This window comes from Austrofundulus limnaeus, unplaced genomic scaffold, assembly GCF_001266775.1.
Source record: "Austrofundulus limnaeus strain Quisiro unplaced genomic scaffold, Austrofundulus_limnaeus-1.0 Scaffold82, whole genome shotgun sequence".
NCBI lineage: Eukaryota > Metazoa > Chordata > Actinopteri > Cyprinodontiformes > Rivulidae > Austrofundulus > Austrofundulus limnaeus.
Genome location: NW_013952484.1, coordinates 1,106,538 through 1,126,525, shown reverse-complemented (window position 1 = coordinate 1,126,525; position 19,988 = coordinate 1,106,538). Strand labels below are relative to the sequence as shown.

The following is a 19,988-nucleotide window of genomic DNA, read 5'->3' as shown; positions in this document are numbered from 1 at the left end:
CGAGCTTCTCACCCTATCCCTAAGGGAGAGCCCAGCCACCACCCTGCGGAGGAAACCCATTTCGGCCGCTTGTATCCGGGACCTCGTTCTTTCGGTCATGACCCAAAGCTCATGACCATAGATGAGGGTAGGGACGTAGATCGACCGGTAAATCGAGAGCTTCGCTTTCTGACTCAGCTCTCTCTTCACCACGACAGACCGGTACAGCGGCTGCTTTACAGCAGACGCTGCGCCAATCCGCCTGTCGATCTCCCGCTCCCTTCTTCCCCCATTCGTGAACAAGATCCCCAGATATCACTTGAGTAAAATCTTAAAGTATTTGACATTTACTGTACTTATCATTTCTGATATAAAATGCACTTAAGTAGTAAAAGTATTTAGTAAAATGAATGGTTAGAATTTCCAAAATAACATTTATTCTGAGGTGACCTGGAATAAAAATAAGCCAAAATGAAATGGGGGTAACAACATTTTCTAAATCGACTGAAAAATAMAAATTCATGTAAAGTATAGATAACCAAAATTTCTTCTTAAGTAAAGTAATAAAGTATTTGTACTTTACTTTGCTAAAGCTGTTTTAGTCCATGTAAAATGTTATGTGCAAACTGGATCAATGTATATCTGTTTGCCATCAACAAATGTGTTTAAGAACACTCTCAGCTACTACCACACCAAAGTTTACTTCAATATATATTTTTAATTGACTAAGGTATAGCCATTTATGGCTAACGTCAGTCAGCTGTGGTGGCCATCTTGAATTGGGTTAACTCTACRTKTTAATCAGTTGTAGATGTACAGGGATTACTTTCTGAGACGTTCCTTAAAGTGGACATATCATGATTTTAARTCCTTCCTTTTCCCAYCATTCAGATGGGGTCTATATAAAGTGGAACTACAATGTTTTGGTCTGAATTCCTTTTTATTCGAACTTTACCAGCTCCTGTTGCACCCCTTTTCTGGTGTTTGTCTCAAAGCAGCTGCTTTTGTCACCGTTCCTTTAAGATTCTTCAAGCTCCACCCCCCTCCAGCTTCCAGACCGGTCCACTCCAGTTTAAAAGAGGGGTGGTTACATTTTCTAGCTTGCAGAGACGTTTCATTTAAAATTTAACTAAAAGATGTCAGCAACAGAAGACTTGTCCATCCAGCCTTACATGTTGGAGCCAGAGCCTGACCCAGAACCAGAGCCTGACCCAGAACCAGAGCCTGACCCAGAACTAGAGAAGAACTAAAACTGTAGTTGGTAAATCCAGACCTTAGCTAGCAATTCTATTGCAGATAATTTGACATAATAGACTCAGAAAACGTCACAGAAAACAGAGAAAACTGAACAGGCTGAAAATTTTAACCCAAACAGAATATAAAGATACCATGGAGAGACTAAATTCAACTTTTCTGCACTCCTWGAGACAAAAGGTATTTAGCAGCCAAAAAAATGGATTTTGCATGATATGTCCCCTTTAAAATCCATCTAGTGATTTTTTTTAGCAAACAGAAATACCTATATACGTTCACAAGCCAAAACATGATCACCCATTTGCCTTAAAGCAGGCGAGAGTTACACAAAATGCTGAGTCGGCAGCTCTGTTTAGCTTCATATTGTGAAATCCTCCACAGGGCTGTGTGACATCAACGAGGGCTCGGCCACATCAGAAGAACGTTGCAAGTCCCCCACTTCAGGTAACATGTTCTTCTTTGTTCTACCGCAAGATTATACTCACTGAGTTAAAAATAATAATTTATCAATATTTAAAATCAAACACAATAATGCAAAAAGAGTGTTAAAATTGAAGATTACTGTGTCAAAAAGAGGAGATACTTTCTTTTTAGACTCTTTTACTGAAATTGTTGCTCATTAAAGCAGAACTAGATGCAAGACTTTCTTTTACCGAACCGTAAAATTACCCGACTGTCAATTTCATTCGCCTCAGCCTTTTAGAAATGCGCCGTTTGAGTTTAATGCCACGGCTTTTTGAGCGCATTTTCCCATTTCCGTGCACGTCCCTTTTAATAYTTTTCAGAGTTCAACAGACAGTAATAAATTTTCTTTAATCTCACTCAGTATCCTGGAAAATCCAATTACAGACTGTAAACATTTCCAATATCTGTACCGTTAATTCCATATGACAGAGAAGAGACATAAATAAATGCAGTCATAAACCTGGGAGAGGGAGATTCATTTGCATTATTTAATAAAAAGATGAGGATATTTGAATAATTGGGAACAATATTTTACAGCCTAATATATTTGATTTCTGTCCAAGATTTTTTGTAAAAACCTCTTGATTTGGATTTTGTAACTTTTTCAGTTGTCTGTCAGAGTGCATTTGTTTCAAGCCTTTTTCCAAATGCATTATCATATTAAACAGTTCTCATGTAAATTCCCAGATGAAAACAAACAAGGAGCATAAGGCTCAAGGATTTTTTTTTTTGTCTGTTTTGCACAAATGAGATGCTACGACCCAGATTCATCTGATTATGGGTGGCTTGGCCTTAGTGTCTTAAAAAAAAAACAATCTTTTTAAAAGGTCAGATAGAAATCAGATCTCAAAATCTGCTCGCTGCTGTTTCCAGGTGTGATGTCAGCCCCGACCCCCACGTCTGGTGCCATCAGACGGTGTCTGCTTTGCATATTTTATGAGGTAGACAGAGATAAGGTGCTTTTCAGGAAAAAAAAACATCTGTCTTAACTAGTCATTTAGTCCAGGACAAAATGTTTCTTTCTCTCTTGTTGTGGTGAAGTGWGCTGAAAGAACAGCAATGCATTTTAATGTGTTCCAGTTTGCAGGAGGGTTTTGCTGCAGTATTTGAGAATCTGAAAAGGGTTTTCTCCAAACACAACGTCCGTGTACAGCAGGGGTCTCCAACCTTTTTTTCCTGAAGAGCTTCAAAAAATGAAATCGTCCAAGAGCTACATTTTGCAACATTTAATTTTAAACTTAAACTTAAACCATTGAAATAAGCTTGYTTTGCACAAAAACACATGTAGACTCCAGCAGAAGAAACCCCGTGCACTGTCATATACCGCAGTGGGAAGGGTTTCCCAGGAGCTCTGCASAGTGTGTCTCAAGGGGCTATGAAAGGTGCGTGCGAAAACGAAAGGCCGAACAACCATACTGAGCCCTAAACTGTTTGATTGACAACCAAGGGGAACGAACATCTATAGATTGATTCAACGCGTTCTCATGMCCCCCGCTTCAACATATTGATGCTTGGTCAGGTAGCCGTCTGCGTCAACTTTCGGACACGCCGGGTAGCCCCCGTCCGTTCTTTACGAGATGAGGTGGAGGAGGTCGAGCGCGTTGTCATATTTTTTAAAAAGAGTAGGAAATGGGCGGAACTAACCATCCCAGACCCTAAATTTAACTTCTWTTAGCCTTATACAGCCTATCCCTGACCACAGACCCTAAAATTAACCATTAACCCTGATCCCTCATATTAACAGTTTTTTAAAATGTAGAGAATTCATGAGAACTAACCGTTCCAGAGCCTAAATTTAACCTATTTTAGATATATACAGTACAGCCTATCCCTGACCCCAGTATCTCAAATTAACCATTAATCCTGATCCCTCATGTTAACCTCAGACCCCCGACCCAAAGATCCCCTAAGTGGTGCAACCCAGAAAAGCTGCAGGTGGCAAGGATGGACATGCGAGAGATACCAGACACATCAAAACTGGATGCAGATGGTCCCTGCCCAAGCGTCAATATGTTGACGCTTGGGCGGGTACCGTTGGACTCGTCAACATATTGACGCTTGGGCAGGGACCGTCTGCGTCCATTTTTGACGTGTCCAACATGAGAATGTGTTAATTGATTGGAATTAAATGAAACTTTGTTCGGCCAGTGACAAAGAAAATTTTGCTTCTCCTAATTTTTTATTAGCACTGAAGAGCTACTTTCAATGAGCTCACRAGCTGGAGACCCCTGTTGCACAGAGATGGATGGGGACTGGTCCACCCTGATGACAATGTACCTAAACACAAACTGAACCATGTGGGACATGTAGTCCAGTGCAGCGAGGAAAAACTGTTTTAGRAGCTCCATATTGTTAAGTGTTGTTGAGTGGTAAAATGRTYCCRAAGTAATCCCAAGTCAAATGAGGGACATAGTCTCTGCAGCATGTCCCAGTCGGACATATCTGAAGCACCTCCCTAGGGAGGCGACCAGGAGGCATCCTTACCAGAGACCAGAACCACCTCAACTGGCTCCTCTCGATGCGGAGGAGCAGCGGCTCTGCTCTGAGTCTCTCCAGGATAMCTTCACTTCTCACCCTATTTCTAAGGGAGAGTCCAGCTACCCCACAGAGAAMACTCCTTTTGACCACCTGTATAYGAAATTCCATTCTTTTGATCACTACCCAAAGTTAAAGGCCATAGGTGAGAGTAAGAATGTTGATTGACCAGTAGACAGAGCTCCTCAACAAACTGGTACAGAGTTCTCAATACAGCAGTAGCTGCACAGATTTGTCTGTCAATCTCAGGCTCCATTCTTCCCTCACTCCTGAAAAAAYCCTCAAGAGACTCAAACTCCTCCACTTGAGGAAGAACCTCATCCCCAGCCCAGAGAGAGCGATCCACCCGTTTTCCACCGAACTGAACTCCCTCGCCCCCTGCTACTGAGAAAATCTGTCAATTAAAAGCTTGGAATAGAATTGGGGACAACCTCTGGCGGAGTCCAACTCTCACCCTAAAGGAGTCGACTAATGTGAACCAAACTCTTGCACTGCTTGTATAGAGGCCGGATTTAGCAATGGACCTACATTCCCATTTTCACAGAACCCCCAACACAGTGAACCTCAAGGAACATGGTCTCTAAGTCAACATAACACATGTAGACTAGATTAATACTGTATACTTTCATAACCCCAGAATTTRCATCAAACRWAAAGAAAAACCTCAGGTCACAGATTATTAAGCTTTAGACGTAATACCCAATTTCTGCCTTGTTTTCATTTCCTTAGAAAAGTCTTGAGTCAAACCAGAGTCCTGGGCCAGCTTCACTTGAAAGACTATCTTTCTGCTCATAAAAACAATGCCACAGTGTGTACTGTAACAAGACAAAGGGTGTTTCTAACTGTACATTTACTGTACTTTACTCCCCCCTCCCCCCAACACCCCTTAAAGTGTTGATGACACACAGCAACCTTCAACAGTTCTACAATGGAGGTGGTAGAGGAGGTAAGATTGGCCCCAAACCTTCATGAACAGCTCTGTCGGCGAGACCGATGTGGTCCACACATTTGGTACCCCTCCCCCTTTTATTTTTGGTTGTTTGTTAGTTTGTTTTCCCCCCTTTGTGGTGAAGAAACTGTCCCTGTCCTTTTGTGTCTGTCGTTACAACAGCCACAGTGGGAAAAAACAGATTAGAGCACAGAGAATAACATTTTTTATATCTCAAGGTTAGCCTCTGTTCCACTATCTTTTGGTTCCATATGAGCTTTAATGAGAATTAAATGATTTTATTTTTTATACATTTAGAAAATGAAGTTTTATTTGTTGTTTGAACACAAAACAAGCCTAAAATACAAATGTATGAAGACTGAAAGTTTCTGGAGCAGAGGAAAACCTGCAAGGAAAGTGGGATTGCAGCTGATTTTAGGAACTTAAGCTGTTTGCTACAGAGGTTGCATGCTACTYGTACGTAGCTCAGTTGTCAGATTGTAAATGTGTTTGCGTTTGATGTGTCCTGGTCGTCTATAATATTTTATGAGACCACAGAGCAACTCATTTGTCCAGCTATGTTCTTTTTTTTGTGTGTACCTCCTCTTCTGTGTCAAYGAAGCATAAAAATTAATTATAAAATGCTGGGATCAAGTTTTGACAAGTCTGTAATTAGGAACAAATCATTTGTACTTGTAACAGTTATTACCTTAGAAAATTTGGCTACTATTTTTTTCTCCCTTTGGCTCAGACCTGAAAACACACAGAAACCTGACGGATTAATGCTTTAATGTCACTCAGTTCTTATCAATTAGAATTGTATTTAAAAAATACTCTGACTACGGTAGAAAATAAATCTTCAAAGTCACTTTAAAGTTTCAGAAATATTCATTTTCTTCTCACCATAACTAGTATAGCTTTGCATATCTTAACATTACTACATTAATACAGACTAAAACATCTTCGAAGTGAAAACCTGACAAAAATCAACAAACTAATCCACTTGTTCATGTGTTTATTGAGAATTTATTCTGTAGTCTGTACGATTGAAACTATGTGGAAAGTTCAATCAAAGGGAATAAAAGTAATTTGAGCGCCGTCTTTTCAGTTTCATGAAATGTAGCCTTGTAATTGTTGCATTATTCAAACATGCAAGCTTTAAGATATTTGGCAGTTTCCATGACTGAGTAGTCAGGATGTTGATCTGCTACGTATGACTAATCCTCTGCAGACGTTAGTTTTCAGTAAAAGAAAGGGGCGGGTCTTTAAAAACTGAACAATATATGAGTGCAACCATTACAACTAACACATCAGTTAGATTATTAAATCAAATATTTAAAAAAACATGTGTTTTTTCTTTTTACAATGCTACAATGTTGTTTTTTATTACAATCAGCTTCTCCTCGAATTAAGTCACTAATGTAATAAAGAAAGCAAAACTCCCAACTGTTGTTTGATGACTTAATATATTATTAAGTTAATGAGAAGTCTGTTGTTTTTAGAATTGTCTTTTCTTTCTGTAGACAGAGAAAATGTCTCTGGGCATTTTTTTTCCTCATTTTTCTTTTGTATTGTCATTTGTTTTCATACTTGCAACAAAAAAAGATGCCATGACAAGTTCTGTTCGGGTCAACTTTAACCATCTTTTCTCATTGTCACTGTCTTCTTCCATCTCTGGTGTTACTTCGGACTCCCTTGTTCTTGCTGCATGCTCTTTTGGCTTGAAGGACCTGAATGGCCGTGCAGTTTTTGATTCGTCCTCTCTTTTGCGCCACTTTGCAACCAAAAGTTACCTCTTGTGTTTCGTCTGTCACAGCATGCCCCTTTGACACGTACAGGGTTGCCTCTTTGTTTTTATTTAATGCTTTTTGGCTCTGGTTTAAAATATATATATATATAAATCTATTCCCTTGGATTTTTCTTTTTTTTGTCCCCCACTTTAATTTTTTCTTTTTATTATTTGGATGAGTTTTAGTCCTTGTGCACAGTCCTTGCTCAGTGCTGGCTCCTCGGCTTTGCATGGCACCGTGTGTTAGCTTAGACGTGTTTGTAAAGAGGGATGTTCTCTTTTTTCCAGCAAAGATGTCACGGAAATTAAGCTTGCCTACTGAGCTAAAGCCAGACTTGGGTAAGCCTTGACTTCGTGTCTCCAAACAGTTTATATAAAAATGCAGTTTTCCCTTTTTTTTCCCCCCCTTTTCACTCCGACTGGACTTCCACCACATCCCACAGGGTCCAGTTTTATCTGGTTATTAGTCTCAAAATTGGCAAGCTGTGCAGATGTTCTCCTGAGTTTGCATGAATCAACGGTAGCACTGATCTGATCTGAATTGAAGTTTATTGAGCGAAATCAAATTGTTAGAATGATACTCCCACTTTTTGATTTTATTTACTTGTAAATATTTCCAACCATAGTGGGCGTTTTGTTAATTAAAAAGGTCAGTGGTGCTAAGCTAATCTTTGCACACCCTTTTTCACTCTAAAGCTTTCTGTAACTTTTGCAGCTTTCTGTTTCTAATCTGTGTTCTTTACGTTTTTCTCTTTTCTTTCTCTCTGTCAAGTAGAATCTTTGAATATGAAGAGATTGTTTTCTTTAGGACGCATAATGTAACTGAAATGTTGGATGAAATTTTCAGCTGATTTCATGACATTTAGTTGTATATGCTTTTTCTTTTAAGTGCCTTCAAAACACCATTTGTTGTTGGGTCGTTTTAGGTGACCTGCATAGGGAAAAAAGGGTTTTGATGATGCCGCTTTGCTGAAAGTTTAAAAGGAAAATAATGATTTCCAGAATACCTAAACCTCATTTATCTCTTTACAGTAAAAAAATAATAAATCATGATTTATTTGAAAGAAAAACAACAAAAAATATCACCCAGATGCTTGTTAATCAGTTTTTATTTGTACAGTACAGTGTTTTTGCAGGTGCTTTACCTTTCTGTGTTTTCCTCTTACTGTCCTCCTGTCCGTGTGCCCACCGCGGGGTGCCAACCCATTAGACCACCGGGACAACTCCTTCAGCCGCTCGCGCTCCTCCAGCGTCACCAGCATCGATAAAGAGGCACGAGAAGCCGTCARCTCCTTCCACTTCTGTGAGAGCTTTGCCCGGAAAGGGGACAGCACCCTGACGCCCTGCCTTTATGTGGGCACTTCCCTGGGAACTGTGCTGGTCCTGGCGCTCACGTTGCCACCTGCTGGTGAGCTGCGGCAACTGCAGCCAGTTATCATTTCACCTACAGGTGGGGTTTTTCTTCAAGTTTTTTTTCTCAAAATACCATGCCGAAATATAATTGAGTGTGAGTGTATCTCAGCATTTACAAAATCTACTTAAATAATCTTGGTGTCAAAATAAAGTGAACACTTGGGATTTCATCAGAAGTGTATGTTTTAAAACAGCAGCTGTTGTTTTAGAGATGTTATTTTTTCACTTTCACCTGAATAATTTTTTCCGTTAGACAGTATATAACCCATATAAAACCATAATGAAGTAGGCTAAAAACTTGTGGAAACCATAAAATCCACTTCACCAACTTTACCGGCTTCGAGATGATTCTGGTCCACCTTCTGGTATCTCAGGTGGGGGGGAGCGGTTCACCACCAACACTGTTTATGGTGGGGATGGTGTGCTGCTGACCTCAACTCGAGGCGTTGTGGGTCAGTGGGTGGAAYACTTTGAAGACCTCCTSAATCCTACCGACATGTCTTCCTATGAGGAAGCAGAGCCTGAGGACTCTGGGTCGGACTCTCCWATCTCTGGTGCCAAGGTCACTGAGGTGGTTAAAAAGCTYCTCAATGGCAAGGCACAGGKGGTGGARGAGATTCACCCGGAGTTCCTTAAGGCTCTGGATRTTGTGGGGTTGCRTTRGTTGATGTGACTCTAGTCTACAATATCGCGTGGACATYAGGGGCAGTTCCCCTGGATTGACAAACCGAGGTGGTGGTCCCCCTRTTTAAAAAGGAGGACCACAGAGTGTTTTCCAACTATAGGGGGATCGCTCTTCTGAGTCTCCCTAGTAAGGTCTATTCAGGGCTCCTGGAGAGGAGGGTCCATCGGAYAGTCGAATCTCAGATTCAAGAAGAGCAATGTGGTTTTCATCCTAGTTGTGGAACACTGGACCAGCTCTACACCCTCAGCAGTCCTGGAGGGTGCATGAGAGTTCGCCTAACCAGTCTACATATGTTTTGTGGACTTGGAGAAGGCGTTCAACCGTGTCCCTCGGGGACTCCTGTGGGGGGTACTCCAGAAGTATGGGGTACCAGGCCCGTTGATATGGGCTGTTAGGCCCCTGTATGACCGGTGCCAGAGCTTGGTCTGCATTGCTGGTAGTAAGTTGAACTTGTTTCCAGTGAGAGTTGGACTCCACCAAGGGTTGTCACCCTTTGTCACTGATTCTGTTCATAACTTTTATGGACAGAATTTCTGGGTGCAGCCAAGGTTAGAATGCCTCGAGGACGCCTCCCTGGTGAGGTGTTTGAGGTGAGGCCCAGAGGAAGACCCAGCACACGCTGGAGGGACTATGTTTCTCGGCTGGCCTGGGAATGCCTTGGGATTCCACTGGATGAGCTGGTCCAAATGGCTGGGGAGAGGGACRTCTGGGTCTCTCTGCTTAGGCTGCTGCCCCCGCGACCCGATCCTGGATAAGCAGAAGAAAACGGGCGGACGGACATTTCATCCCCTCTAAGAGACTTCTTCAGTCTGAGGAGAGATGAAAAATATGTTTGTTTTTTTTTTCAAAAAAGAACTTGTGCAGAGGACCAACATTTTTTTATACCTAGATTATTAAGATGCATCAGGACAGATGTTCAGGACGTACAGCAGGACAGTGGCCCACAGTCCTACATGTTTTAGCGTTTTTTGTTTCAACACACCTGATTCAAATTTTTAAATTACCAACTCAAGATGCCACCAAGTTTAGCAGAAGCCCCAGATGTGTACTAGAGCGCCCTTTCATGRTTGCAGACAGTAATGATAACTCCTTGGTTCAGTCAGTACAGATCAGTCAAAAAATGCATCATGAAGAGGAAAACAGCAGGACCAGCYGGACGATGGAAAAAAAARASWCAGTCTGGAAAATACAATATCTATAAAACATAGTTTTACCAACTAATGGAACTTTATCTTTCATTTACCAGGTATGCTGGTGCGGCTGAAGGGGAGTGTCATGCGGATGGCTTTCTTGGACTCTGCAGGCACCCTGCTGCCTTCTGCATTTGAATCTTGGTACGAACCCAACATCACAGCAGACGGCGAAGAAAGAGAAAAGGTCCGTAAGCGCCGGCCCGTCTCCGTGTCGCCCACCACCTCCCAGGACTTCAACGAGAGCCAGTTTGCTGTGGTCTGCTCAGAGAAACAGGCCAAAGTCATTTCCCTCCCCTCCCAGACGTGCATCTATAAACACAGCATCACAGAGACCTCCTTCATTTTACGGGCAGATGTCGTGCAGATGAACCAAGGCGTGTGCTTGGCTTGTTTTTGCGCCAACGGCCACATTATGACCCTCAGGTAAGAGAAACAGTTTCATACCTTATTAATATCTTAAAGAAAATCTTCTGAAACCCAGTCGTACAGTTTTAAGTGATTTACCGATTTGTTTTCATGCTCATCGGTGAATAAGGTTTAGCAACACTGCTCACAGACAAACATGCAGATGCAGCAGGGTGTAATTGAAGAGGAGTGTATCCKTGTGTTGTTTGTCCTCATCAATCTTTATTTCCCAGCAGTGACAGAGATAGAACAGCCATCCATATGAGTGTCTGACAAAGCAAAGATGTCCAACTGTCTCCCTGTCAGCTTGTGTTTCTGTGTATGTGCTGACATGTTTAGTCTGTGAGATCAGTGCCTGAAAGCTGTTCTCTGAGTTTCAGGAGATTAAAACACGTTACATACAACACCGGTAGAGTTGTTTATCACGATTAACACCTGAAATCCCAGCTCTGCGATTCTCACAATGACTGAAACGACACAAACAAAAGTTAAAGTTAAAGGTCTGAGTTCAGGTGATTTGTTTGTCTCCTGTTCAGTGTGCCAGGACTGAGACCGCTCATGGATGTAAACTACCTACCTTTGACGGACATGCGAATAGCCAGGACATTCTGCTTCACTAACCTGGGTCAGGCCATGTACCTCTGCTCCCCCACAGAGATTCAGAGGATCACATACAGCCAGGAGACGTGTGAAAACTTACAGGTGAGCTTTTCTATGTTMAGCACATCTTCYRTGAACACATGAAAAGAAGTGGATGTTTAGTGACAGAAACATTGCTTCAGGAATGAAAGGGACCTGCWATGATGTGCAGTTTGGAGACTGTGGTGATAACAAAAGACAGAGATGAAGATGTTCAGATTTTCATTGGGAGAGATGAAAGTGAACAGGATTAGGAATGAATTTATTGGAGAGATCGCTACGGTTGAGTGATTTGGAGAAAAAGTTAGTGAGGCAAAACTGAGATGATTTGGACATGCAGAGAGGAGGACTAGTGGATATCACTGATACCACTACCACTAGTGGATCAGACAAAGAATGTTGAATATGGAGCTGCCAGGAGAAGGAAAGAGGAAGACCCTTTTTTGTTTTGTTTTGTTTTGTTTTTTAAATATTTGCAATCAGTTTGGCTTTCAGACTTTAACATTCAACATTCAGGGCTTTAGSCTTGTGCTTTCTGTCAAAAAAAGAGATCAGGTGAACAAGTCAAAAAACAGCTCTAATGCTCAAGTGTTTATGGAAACTAAATTAGGATCAATTAAAACGAGATACAGACACCTGCAAGACAATTCAGATAGGCTTGAGATGTCTGCAACTAAACTGAGAAAGGTTTGAGACATTTACCTCTAAACTGATACAGGATTAAGAGGCCCACAACAACATTAAGAAGGGTTTGAGATGTTCGAAACTAAATTAAAAAGGGTTTGAGACAACTGCGACTAAATTGAGAAGGTTTAGAGATGTTCAATACTAAATTAAGAAGGGTTTGAGATGCCCAAAACTAAATTGAGAAGGGTTTGAGACATCTGCAACTAAACGAGAAGAGTTTGAGTTGTTTGAAACAAAATTGAGAAGGGTTTGAGATGTTTGAAACTAAACTGAGAAGAGCTTGAGTTGTTTGAAACAAAACTGAGAAGGGTTTGAGATGTTCAAACTGAATTGAGAAGGGTTTGAGACGTCTGCACTGAATTGAGAAGGGTTTGAGATGTTTGAAACTAAACTGAGAAGAGCTTGAGATAACTGCGACTAAATTGAGAAGGGTTTGAGATGTCCAAAACTAAATTGAGAAGGGTTTGAGACAACTGCGACTAAATTGAGAAGGGTTTGAGATGTCCAAAACTAAATTGAGAAGGGTTTGAGATGACTGCAACTAAATTAAAAGGGTTTGCGACATCTGCATCTACATTGAGAAGGGTTTGAGATACCACTAAATTGACACGGGATTAAGAGGCCCATTACTAATTTGGGAAAGGTTTAAATGTCTGCAACTAAATTGAGAAAGATTTGAGACCCTTGCCACTAAATTGCTAAAAGTTTGAAACACTTTCCACTAAACTGATAAAGTGTTAAGAGGTCTGCAACTAAACTGAGAAGGTTTATAAAAATGAAAAGAAACAGGCTAAAGAGAAGATTGACTGACGTGTGAAGTAAGGTAGGATAAGAAGAGGAATGGTGACAAAGATGAGGTAAAATGAAAACACTTTGGTGACACATATATTTCACTTTACTGATTTTATTTTTCATCTTAATAGTTGCAATAGTTACAAATTCTTTCAACATCTGTTCTAGTTTAACCTTCTAGTATTTGTATGTGTATTTATTAAATATTTTTTTTATTTATCTTTTGTTGAAAGTTAGATCTGATGACATGTCCCTTCACTGATACAACTATCAATACTTTAATCAGTGCTCTGACCAAGGATGATGTCCTTTGTCTTGACATCTTTACACTTTCCTTTAATTTAAATTTTTTTTCTTGTTTAAATATTACTTTTATTGTAAAAYATTTATCATGGTAACACAAACAGTGTTGTTGCAATAAAACTCAGCTGTCCAAATCCACGTAACCCTCCATTTCCAGCCTCTCGCACTATACCAAGATCTACAAAAAGTCAAAGAGCCCCACCACCACCTCTGACCCTTCCACACAACAAAACAGACAATCCTGCCAACAACGCCAATTTCTGTCATCGCATGAAAGCAGAAACACGTTGGAATAATGCCAGAAAAGTCTGCGTGTATGGTCGTCATAAATGATTTAATTCTGAGCAACAGGCAAACAGGACTCAATCAGGAAGCTCTGTCGGCCCGTCGCTGACACGTCAGCGGACACAGCCAGTAATATACACCATGATAACATCATATGACGTGCTTATATCCAATCACAGATCGCCCATTGTACTCTCCAGCCTATCACAGTGCTCCCAGCTCAAAGAGTGTCTTATCAAACAAGAGAGGTCAGTCCGTTGCGGAGTCCTGTTGTCTGGACAAACAGATTAACATTGAACATGTGACACAGATAGATAATTAGTCAATAACAAACAGTAGTGAGGTGTAATACAGAAATGTGTGTTAACATTTCAGGAGATGCTGGGGGAACTCTTCACACCAGTGGAGACRCCAGAGGCACCCAACAGAGGCTTCTTCAAAGGCCTTTTTGGAGGAGGAGCCCAGTCACTAGACAGAGAGGAGCTATGTATGTCAGAGTCGCATGAAATATAAATTACTTCTGCCCTACAGGCGGGCGCARCGTCACGTTGTGTTTTCTGCCCTCACTCAGTTGGTGAGTTAGCAGCTGGAAAGGCCTCTCGAAGCCTGGCCCAGCACATCCCTGGCCCAGGTGGCATTGAAGGGATGAAGGGAGCTGCTTCAGGTGTGGTCGGGGATCTGGCACGTGCTCGGATAGCGTTGGATGAAAGAGGCCAGAAGCTGGGCGAACTGGAGGAGAGGACAGCTGCCATGATGGCCAGTGCAGACTCTTTCTCCAAACATGCCCACGATGTAAGACATGGCTCTCAATCATTTGACTGATTATGCAAATGGGTTATTTCTTGCGTACAAAATGAACCTGAGCGTGTTGTGTTTATGACAGTGTTCTTTGTTTGCAGATGATGCTGAAGTGCAAAGACAAAAAGTGGTACCAGTTCTGATCAGGTGGACCATTATCTGACTGACCTTCCATCGGCTCATTTAGACTCGTTGTGACTCCCACCCATCCGTATGTCCCTCCAAGCCTTCTTCACTCAAACACTCGGGATTTTCTTCCCCAGCACAATGTCGAATACTGTTTTTACCTCAGTCTGACGGTGGAACTGAGGGGTCAGACRGGGGGGGAGACGGACAACCTCAGAGGGAATAAACGGTGTCCTTTTTTTATGTTCGAGTCTCTTTATGTTCAGCCTCCCCTCCGAGGTARCAGATTGGCCCGAGCACACGGAGATTCCTCGTTCTCATTCGCCAAAACGTCCTTCACTGTTGCCACTCTGTGGCCAATATTTAAGTCATGGAATATGGCTGAGAATATCTAATCAAGTGACAGAGTTATGATAGAAAAAGACAAAAAKAATTTCAATGAATCCTTATATATACATAGATCTAATAAATGTGCAATGCTGTATCTATTTGTAGACTTTTGTATGACTGAAAGGGATAGTTTATCACGGAGATGGATGAAGAGCGTGAAGACGAAGGATGCAGCCGTGGTGAAGCTTCCACTTTACCAGAAGTCACACAGAGAAAAGCAGCTCACCCTGACGGACGCTGGATGTTTCATCTACTCACTCATCTCTAAACTCTCTTCTGGATCTGAGGCTTTCGTTTTGTTCCCAACAGAGTGATTATGAAGAGAGAAAAACTGTGTTCCTCCTGTCATTCATCTGTTCATCGTTTGCTGGGATTTTTTTTYYTTTTTTTGCTCTGTATTATTGGAAAATTATTTTTCTAAAGTTGTGAAAATGGACTTTTGGGTTCTTAAATGTTTCTGTGATTTGCCTAACATCACAAATTGCTTTCTTCTTATGAAAAGGGCTGGAATCTATGAAGAAGGCAACGATATGAAAGGAACTTTTTGTTTTCTTTTACTAGAAGCAAGAACATTTGACCTGCACAAAATTTACCGCTGATCTGAAGTATTTCATTACTTGATCTCTTCTGATGTGAAGCTAACTGCAAGAAACCTTCTGATGTCACAAACCTGAAGCATTTGGCTGAGTCTCGGTGTGGCTGTACACTTGATACGATCAGTGTTAATGACAGTATTGTTGCCACATTTGTTGGGAATTCAGGAGTTTCCAAATTCCAAGTATTAGTATTGTGCTGAATCACATAGAACTCTTACAAGTATTTATATATGAGAAACTAGAGTGCAATATTTCAAAGATAATGTTTTGTGGCATTTTTTTGTTTGTTTTTCTGAGACTGTGAGAAAATAGTTTGTGTGGATTCTATTATTACTAAAGCAAAAGTTCAGATCTTTTGAAGTGGGGTTCTGTGGAAAAGTTCTGAACAATTCGTATCCTGTATAGCTCTTTGAACAGCCCCAGTTTAAAAAAACAAACTACCATATTTATTCAACTATAATGCGTAAAATTTAATCCATAAAATCATCCATAAAGTTGTGGGTAGTATTAGACTCGGATAAATATTTTTACTTGTGTATTTTAACTGGAATGYCGGCAAAATTATTGAGTCTGGAAATGAGACCGCGTTGTAAAAAGCAGTTGAAGSGAGCTCACCTCTGACACTCYTCTGTKCTTCAGAGCGAGATAATAACAGATCCAGGCAGGTGACATGATGTGAAAAAATGGGGGAAAAAAGCAATCCTGAACCTCAGTAATGATAACAAACTAATGACATTAGCATATGACCGGGCCGCTACTCGAACAACGACAAACATGTTCGTCTGTAATGGCTGCCGTCTACCGGTGTTCTGAAAAAGTTTGTATCCCTGAAAAATGTTTCCCCACCAGAGGGGGCGCTCGCGAGGAGGAAGTAATCTGCTTTTCCCCCACAAGATGGCCCAAACCTCGTGAAGTCTCTGACTTTTGTGTTGGCGCCTCCTGGTGGACTGTGTGTAAAATACCAGAATTCATATGATGCTGCTACAGCTGATATATATTTGTTGTCAAAATACCTTTTAGTACATATGTTGTYAAAATAAAATGAACAGTCCAATGATCATTTTACTGATTTGTATAAAGACTGCAAAGGATGAAAAATCTTAAAGTCTGTATGAAATTGGAGGTAATTTGAGGATTCAATTTTTTTATGCTTTTTAAGCTCAAAAAGGGGGGTCGTATTATACATGAGATCGTATTATACATGAGATCGTATTATACACGAATAAATATGGTAGTTTAATCCCGACTGACATGACGAGTTAGCGGCTGGTTCAAATGTAGCAAAGACCTGTGGATTGCTGCAGTCGGGGGGACAGAGGACAATTTCAAGGTGTTTAGTTAGACTATGGTACAAAGTCCAATTTATTTTTGATATRTTCAGCATTTTCATAACAACCGAAGGTAACACGGTTACTTAATTGTGGTACAGAATTGAACTATGTGCCTGGAAAATACATAATACCCCTCTTTAAAATAATTTGARTCACACATATTTCATAACAGTTCATCTAAATAATAGTTTATAAACCTTTACGTAACCATCTGTTTCTTTATTTCAGCAGGAATAATATGCTATTCCTGCTGGAAGTGCCAGAGCTAGCTGCTAATGCTATTTGCACTTGCAGATATCCCTAGAATTGAGGTAAATCGTAGTATTAAGTGAAAATGATTAGATTATTGTAATAGAACATTCGCACCAACTACAAATCTCATAAGATTGGACTTGTTTTAGAAAAGTGGTAATCCACTTCCTGGCTTCATCTAAAATGAACCATATAACATTAATAATTGAACATTTTCTGCTCTTGTTTAGTCTCAAAACAAGATCAAAAATATGTTTTATCTGGATATTAGGTTGTAAGACKTGGTTAGATGAACAAATTTTGTTTAGTTTGTCATTGTGGTCAGAGTTCAGCAGTTTTTTTCCCTAAACTGAGACTGCTCAAAGCGCTATCTGCAACAGGTAAGATATTATTCGTTCAGAACCTTTCCACGGAACCCCACTTCAAAGGATCTGAACTATCCCTTTAAGGTTTCACCCTGCTGATCATCTTTTTTTAATTTATTTTATTGTGTTTTCTGTCAGGATATCTGCAGTAAAGCTCACCTGTGCCGTGTCTCTGTCAAACCTTTATTTGTATATAAGTAAATAGTTTGACAATCTCCGACCAACTAGAAAGTAAACATTAAGGTTGCACAAGAAACAAAAAAAAAAAAAAAAGAGGAGACAGGCCATATTTTTTCTGACGCCAAAGAGTTGCTTTAGCTTTTTCTGTTGCATTATCACTCTCATACATGAAGGCAGAAAAGAGGATCAGGTTTATTTTGGAACTACACTGCCTTCAGTCTTTGTCAGGGTTTGTGAAACAGGAAGTTGTCACGAATAGCCATCATTTCAGCTAAACCTAAATGTTTTAGGCGATCAGTGCTGTTGATTAATATGGTTGTTTCATTAAACCCAGAACCACATTACAACAGTGTTTATGGGACGTCTGTTTGACAGTAAGTATGTCTCCCATCTTCATTCGGTGATATAATTTGATTTGTTTCTGGTAGTTTGTGTCCAGYTGAGTGTCTGCTAGATGACTGTAAATAAAGCTGCCAATAAGACGATCAAAGGAGGTTTAAATTCTGTTGAACTTCTCAGATTTCGCTGTTCTCTAATGGACGTCCTTCGGTTCCACTGTTRATGGTACAAATTCAGCCTTTTCTGTGTTCAGTGTGAATGTTTTCAGGATGTTTTGTCTTTGAAGAGGAAGAAAAAAAAACATTTCAGGAAAAAAAATAGCCAGTTTTTTTCTTTTTCCTTACTTTGTTGTGTTTGTCACTCAGATTCTAATTTCCCCTCCAATTGTCCTGTTTCGTTAATTTAGTTTTGTTTCCATCTCTGAGTGGTTTTGCCGTATTCCCACCCAAGCCAGCGCACTCCACAGCAGCGTGAGGGGGGTCCTGTCTGTTGGCCACACGCCATCTTCTGTTCTGGATTCTACAGTTGTCAGTGGGTTGCAGTATTTTTCTCATTGTAGCCAATTTTCTTGTACAGTTTTATGCAAATTTCACRTGGATGTTTATGAATTTATCCGCTGCCACAAAAACGTTTAAAAACTGTAGATAGAGATTACTGTGCTATGGAAAAATAAAAGTGAAAAATGTATTTCTGTCTTTTTTTTTTTACATTTAAAATCTAGTTTTGCATTTAAAGATATTGACTGATGTGATGCAAAAAAAAAAAAGGTTTTTGCACAATGACAAAACTTCAGGACTCTTTCCAACATGCATGTCTGCAGAGAAAGTTGAAGTTCTCCCATTTGAACACTAGAGGGCAGCAAACACACATGACCTCTCTAATGTGATTACACAAAAAGAGAYCAGATAAAAACTGGAGAAAATGTCTTATAAGACTGAGTCAATAAACAGTGTTGTAGTGTAACTTTTATAATTTAATATTAAATTAATCTTCAGTAAATATCAGTTATGTAACTCTTCTCAGGGTCTCAATTTGAGGTCTGATTCAGTTTTTTGCTCTCCCTATTCTCACTGAATTTACAAAATGCATTTGACAGCATTTTACATTTACACACAAGCTGAAGAGCAGCACTTAACAGCRTTGTTTACAACAAAGAAGAGATTTAAACACAGTAATTATTCACCAACAAAAACCATGAAATAAAGCATTGAATCCAGTGTTGGGCGAACCGTCACTAGATGGCACTGCCGTGACACTGTAGGACAGAAGAGACTGTCAGAAAAGATGAGATTGAGCAGGAAAATATTCTGGTGTCATGCCTTAGTTACCGTAATATTATGGGGAGTAATGTAATTTTATTTAAACGGCCACAACATCCCGACCAATCAGCAGAAGGCCGACTTCAGCTGCATGATTAAAGTGCCCGTGACATYGTTTCTTTGTAATRAACRTGAATGCRTTTTTGGAAAGATAACATTGAGRACATGTTGCAAAACAAATTTCACGYYGCTGAGATGAACRGTTGTTGAGATATTTGCATGTGAAGAAACAGGAAGTGATGTCAAAGGGGAATGTCTGCAGGTGAACAGAGCGTTGCTACAACAGACTAGAGAAGAATCTGATGYTTCTTTAGGTTATTTTTAGTSGCTATCAAAGAGAGACGAAGAAGAGTTAAAGTTTAAACAATTTTGTTTTAATAAACAAAGRCCAGCATTTTAKTAATGAGTTCCCCTTTGATGTCACTTCCTGTTTCRCTTTGGCTGAGCCWARTTCAAAAGAAAATAGGCCAGTTATGKGACAAAAYAGGTAAAATCATGYGTATCATTYCAATTTTATTAAGTATAAAGATGCTTTCTTTGACTTKTTGYATTTGAAGGATAGACATGTCATAGACTTCTTAAAAAACAAACAAGTGAGTAAAACAGGAAAGTTCATATCATGTCAAAAAGCTTCAGCTGCATTCGTTTCAATCACAAGCTAAACTACAAGACACGGGTAAAAACACTAATCTTTTTAATAAATCTTGCTYTCCAAGTCTGTCGAAGACCTCGACCCTCCGGCCAGTCGTTTTACCTGAACCTTCCTGTGATCCCTGAAGTCGAATGTGTCAAAATCTGTATGTACACAGACACACTGTTTACTCTGAGACTGATAAAACCAGAGGCTAATGGTGAAATAATTTGCTTTCATGGGCAGAGTTTGATGTTTTGCAGGGATGTTTGATCATGAAATGTTGATGTTGTAGATGAGAAAGTCACA

At 40.2% G+C, this 19,988-nt stretch overlaps 1 protein-coding gene across 4 annotated transcripts in view; it reads left to right on the top strand.

Annotated features, from left to right (window-relative positions):
- stxbp5a (syntaxin binding protein 5a (tomosyn)) overlaps positions 1 to 14,760 on the top strand; it is a 138,104-nt gene extending 123,344 nt beyond the window's left edge. For 2 of the 4 annotated variants that reach the window (XM_014011573.1, XM_014011576.1), the window contains 9 exons: positions 1,615 to 1,677; positions 5,126 to 5,179; positions 7,239 to 7,289; positions 8,119 to 8,400; positions 10,295 to 10,664; positions 11,183 to 11,348; positions 13,728 to 13,839; positions 13,924 to 14,144; positions 14,252 to 14,760. In XM_014011573.1, coding sequence (XP_013867027.1) covers positions 1,615 to 1,677; positions 5,126 to 5,179; positions 7,239 to 7,289; positions 8,119 to 8,400; positions 10,295 to 10,664; positions 11,183 to 11,348; positions 13,728 to 13,839; positions 13,924 to 14,144; positions 14,252 to 14,293 — 1,361 coding nt within the window. In that variant the 3' untranslated portion in view covers positions 14,294 to 14,760. The remainder of the gene's footprint in view (positions 1 to 1,614; positions 1,678 to 5,125; positions 5,180 to 7,238; positions 7,290 to 8,118; positions 8,401 to 10,294; positions 10,665 to 11,182; positions 11,349 to 13,727; positions 13,840 to 13,923; positions 14,145 to 14,251) is intronic. The other 2 variants (XM_014011574.1, XM_014011575.1) reach the window with 2 other exon arrangements.
- Positions 14,761 to 19,988: the final 5,228 nt, after the last annotated feature.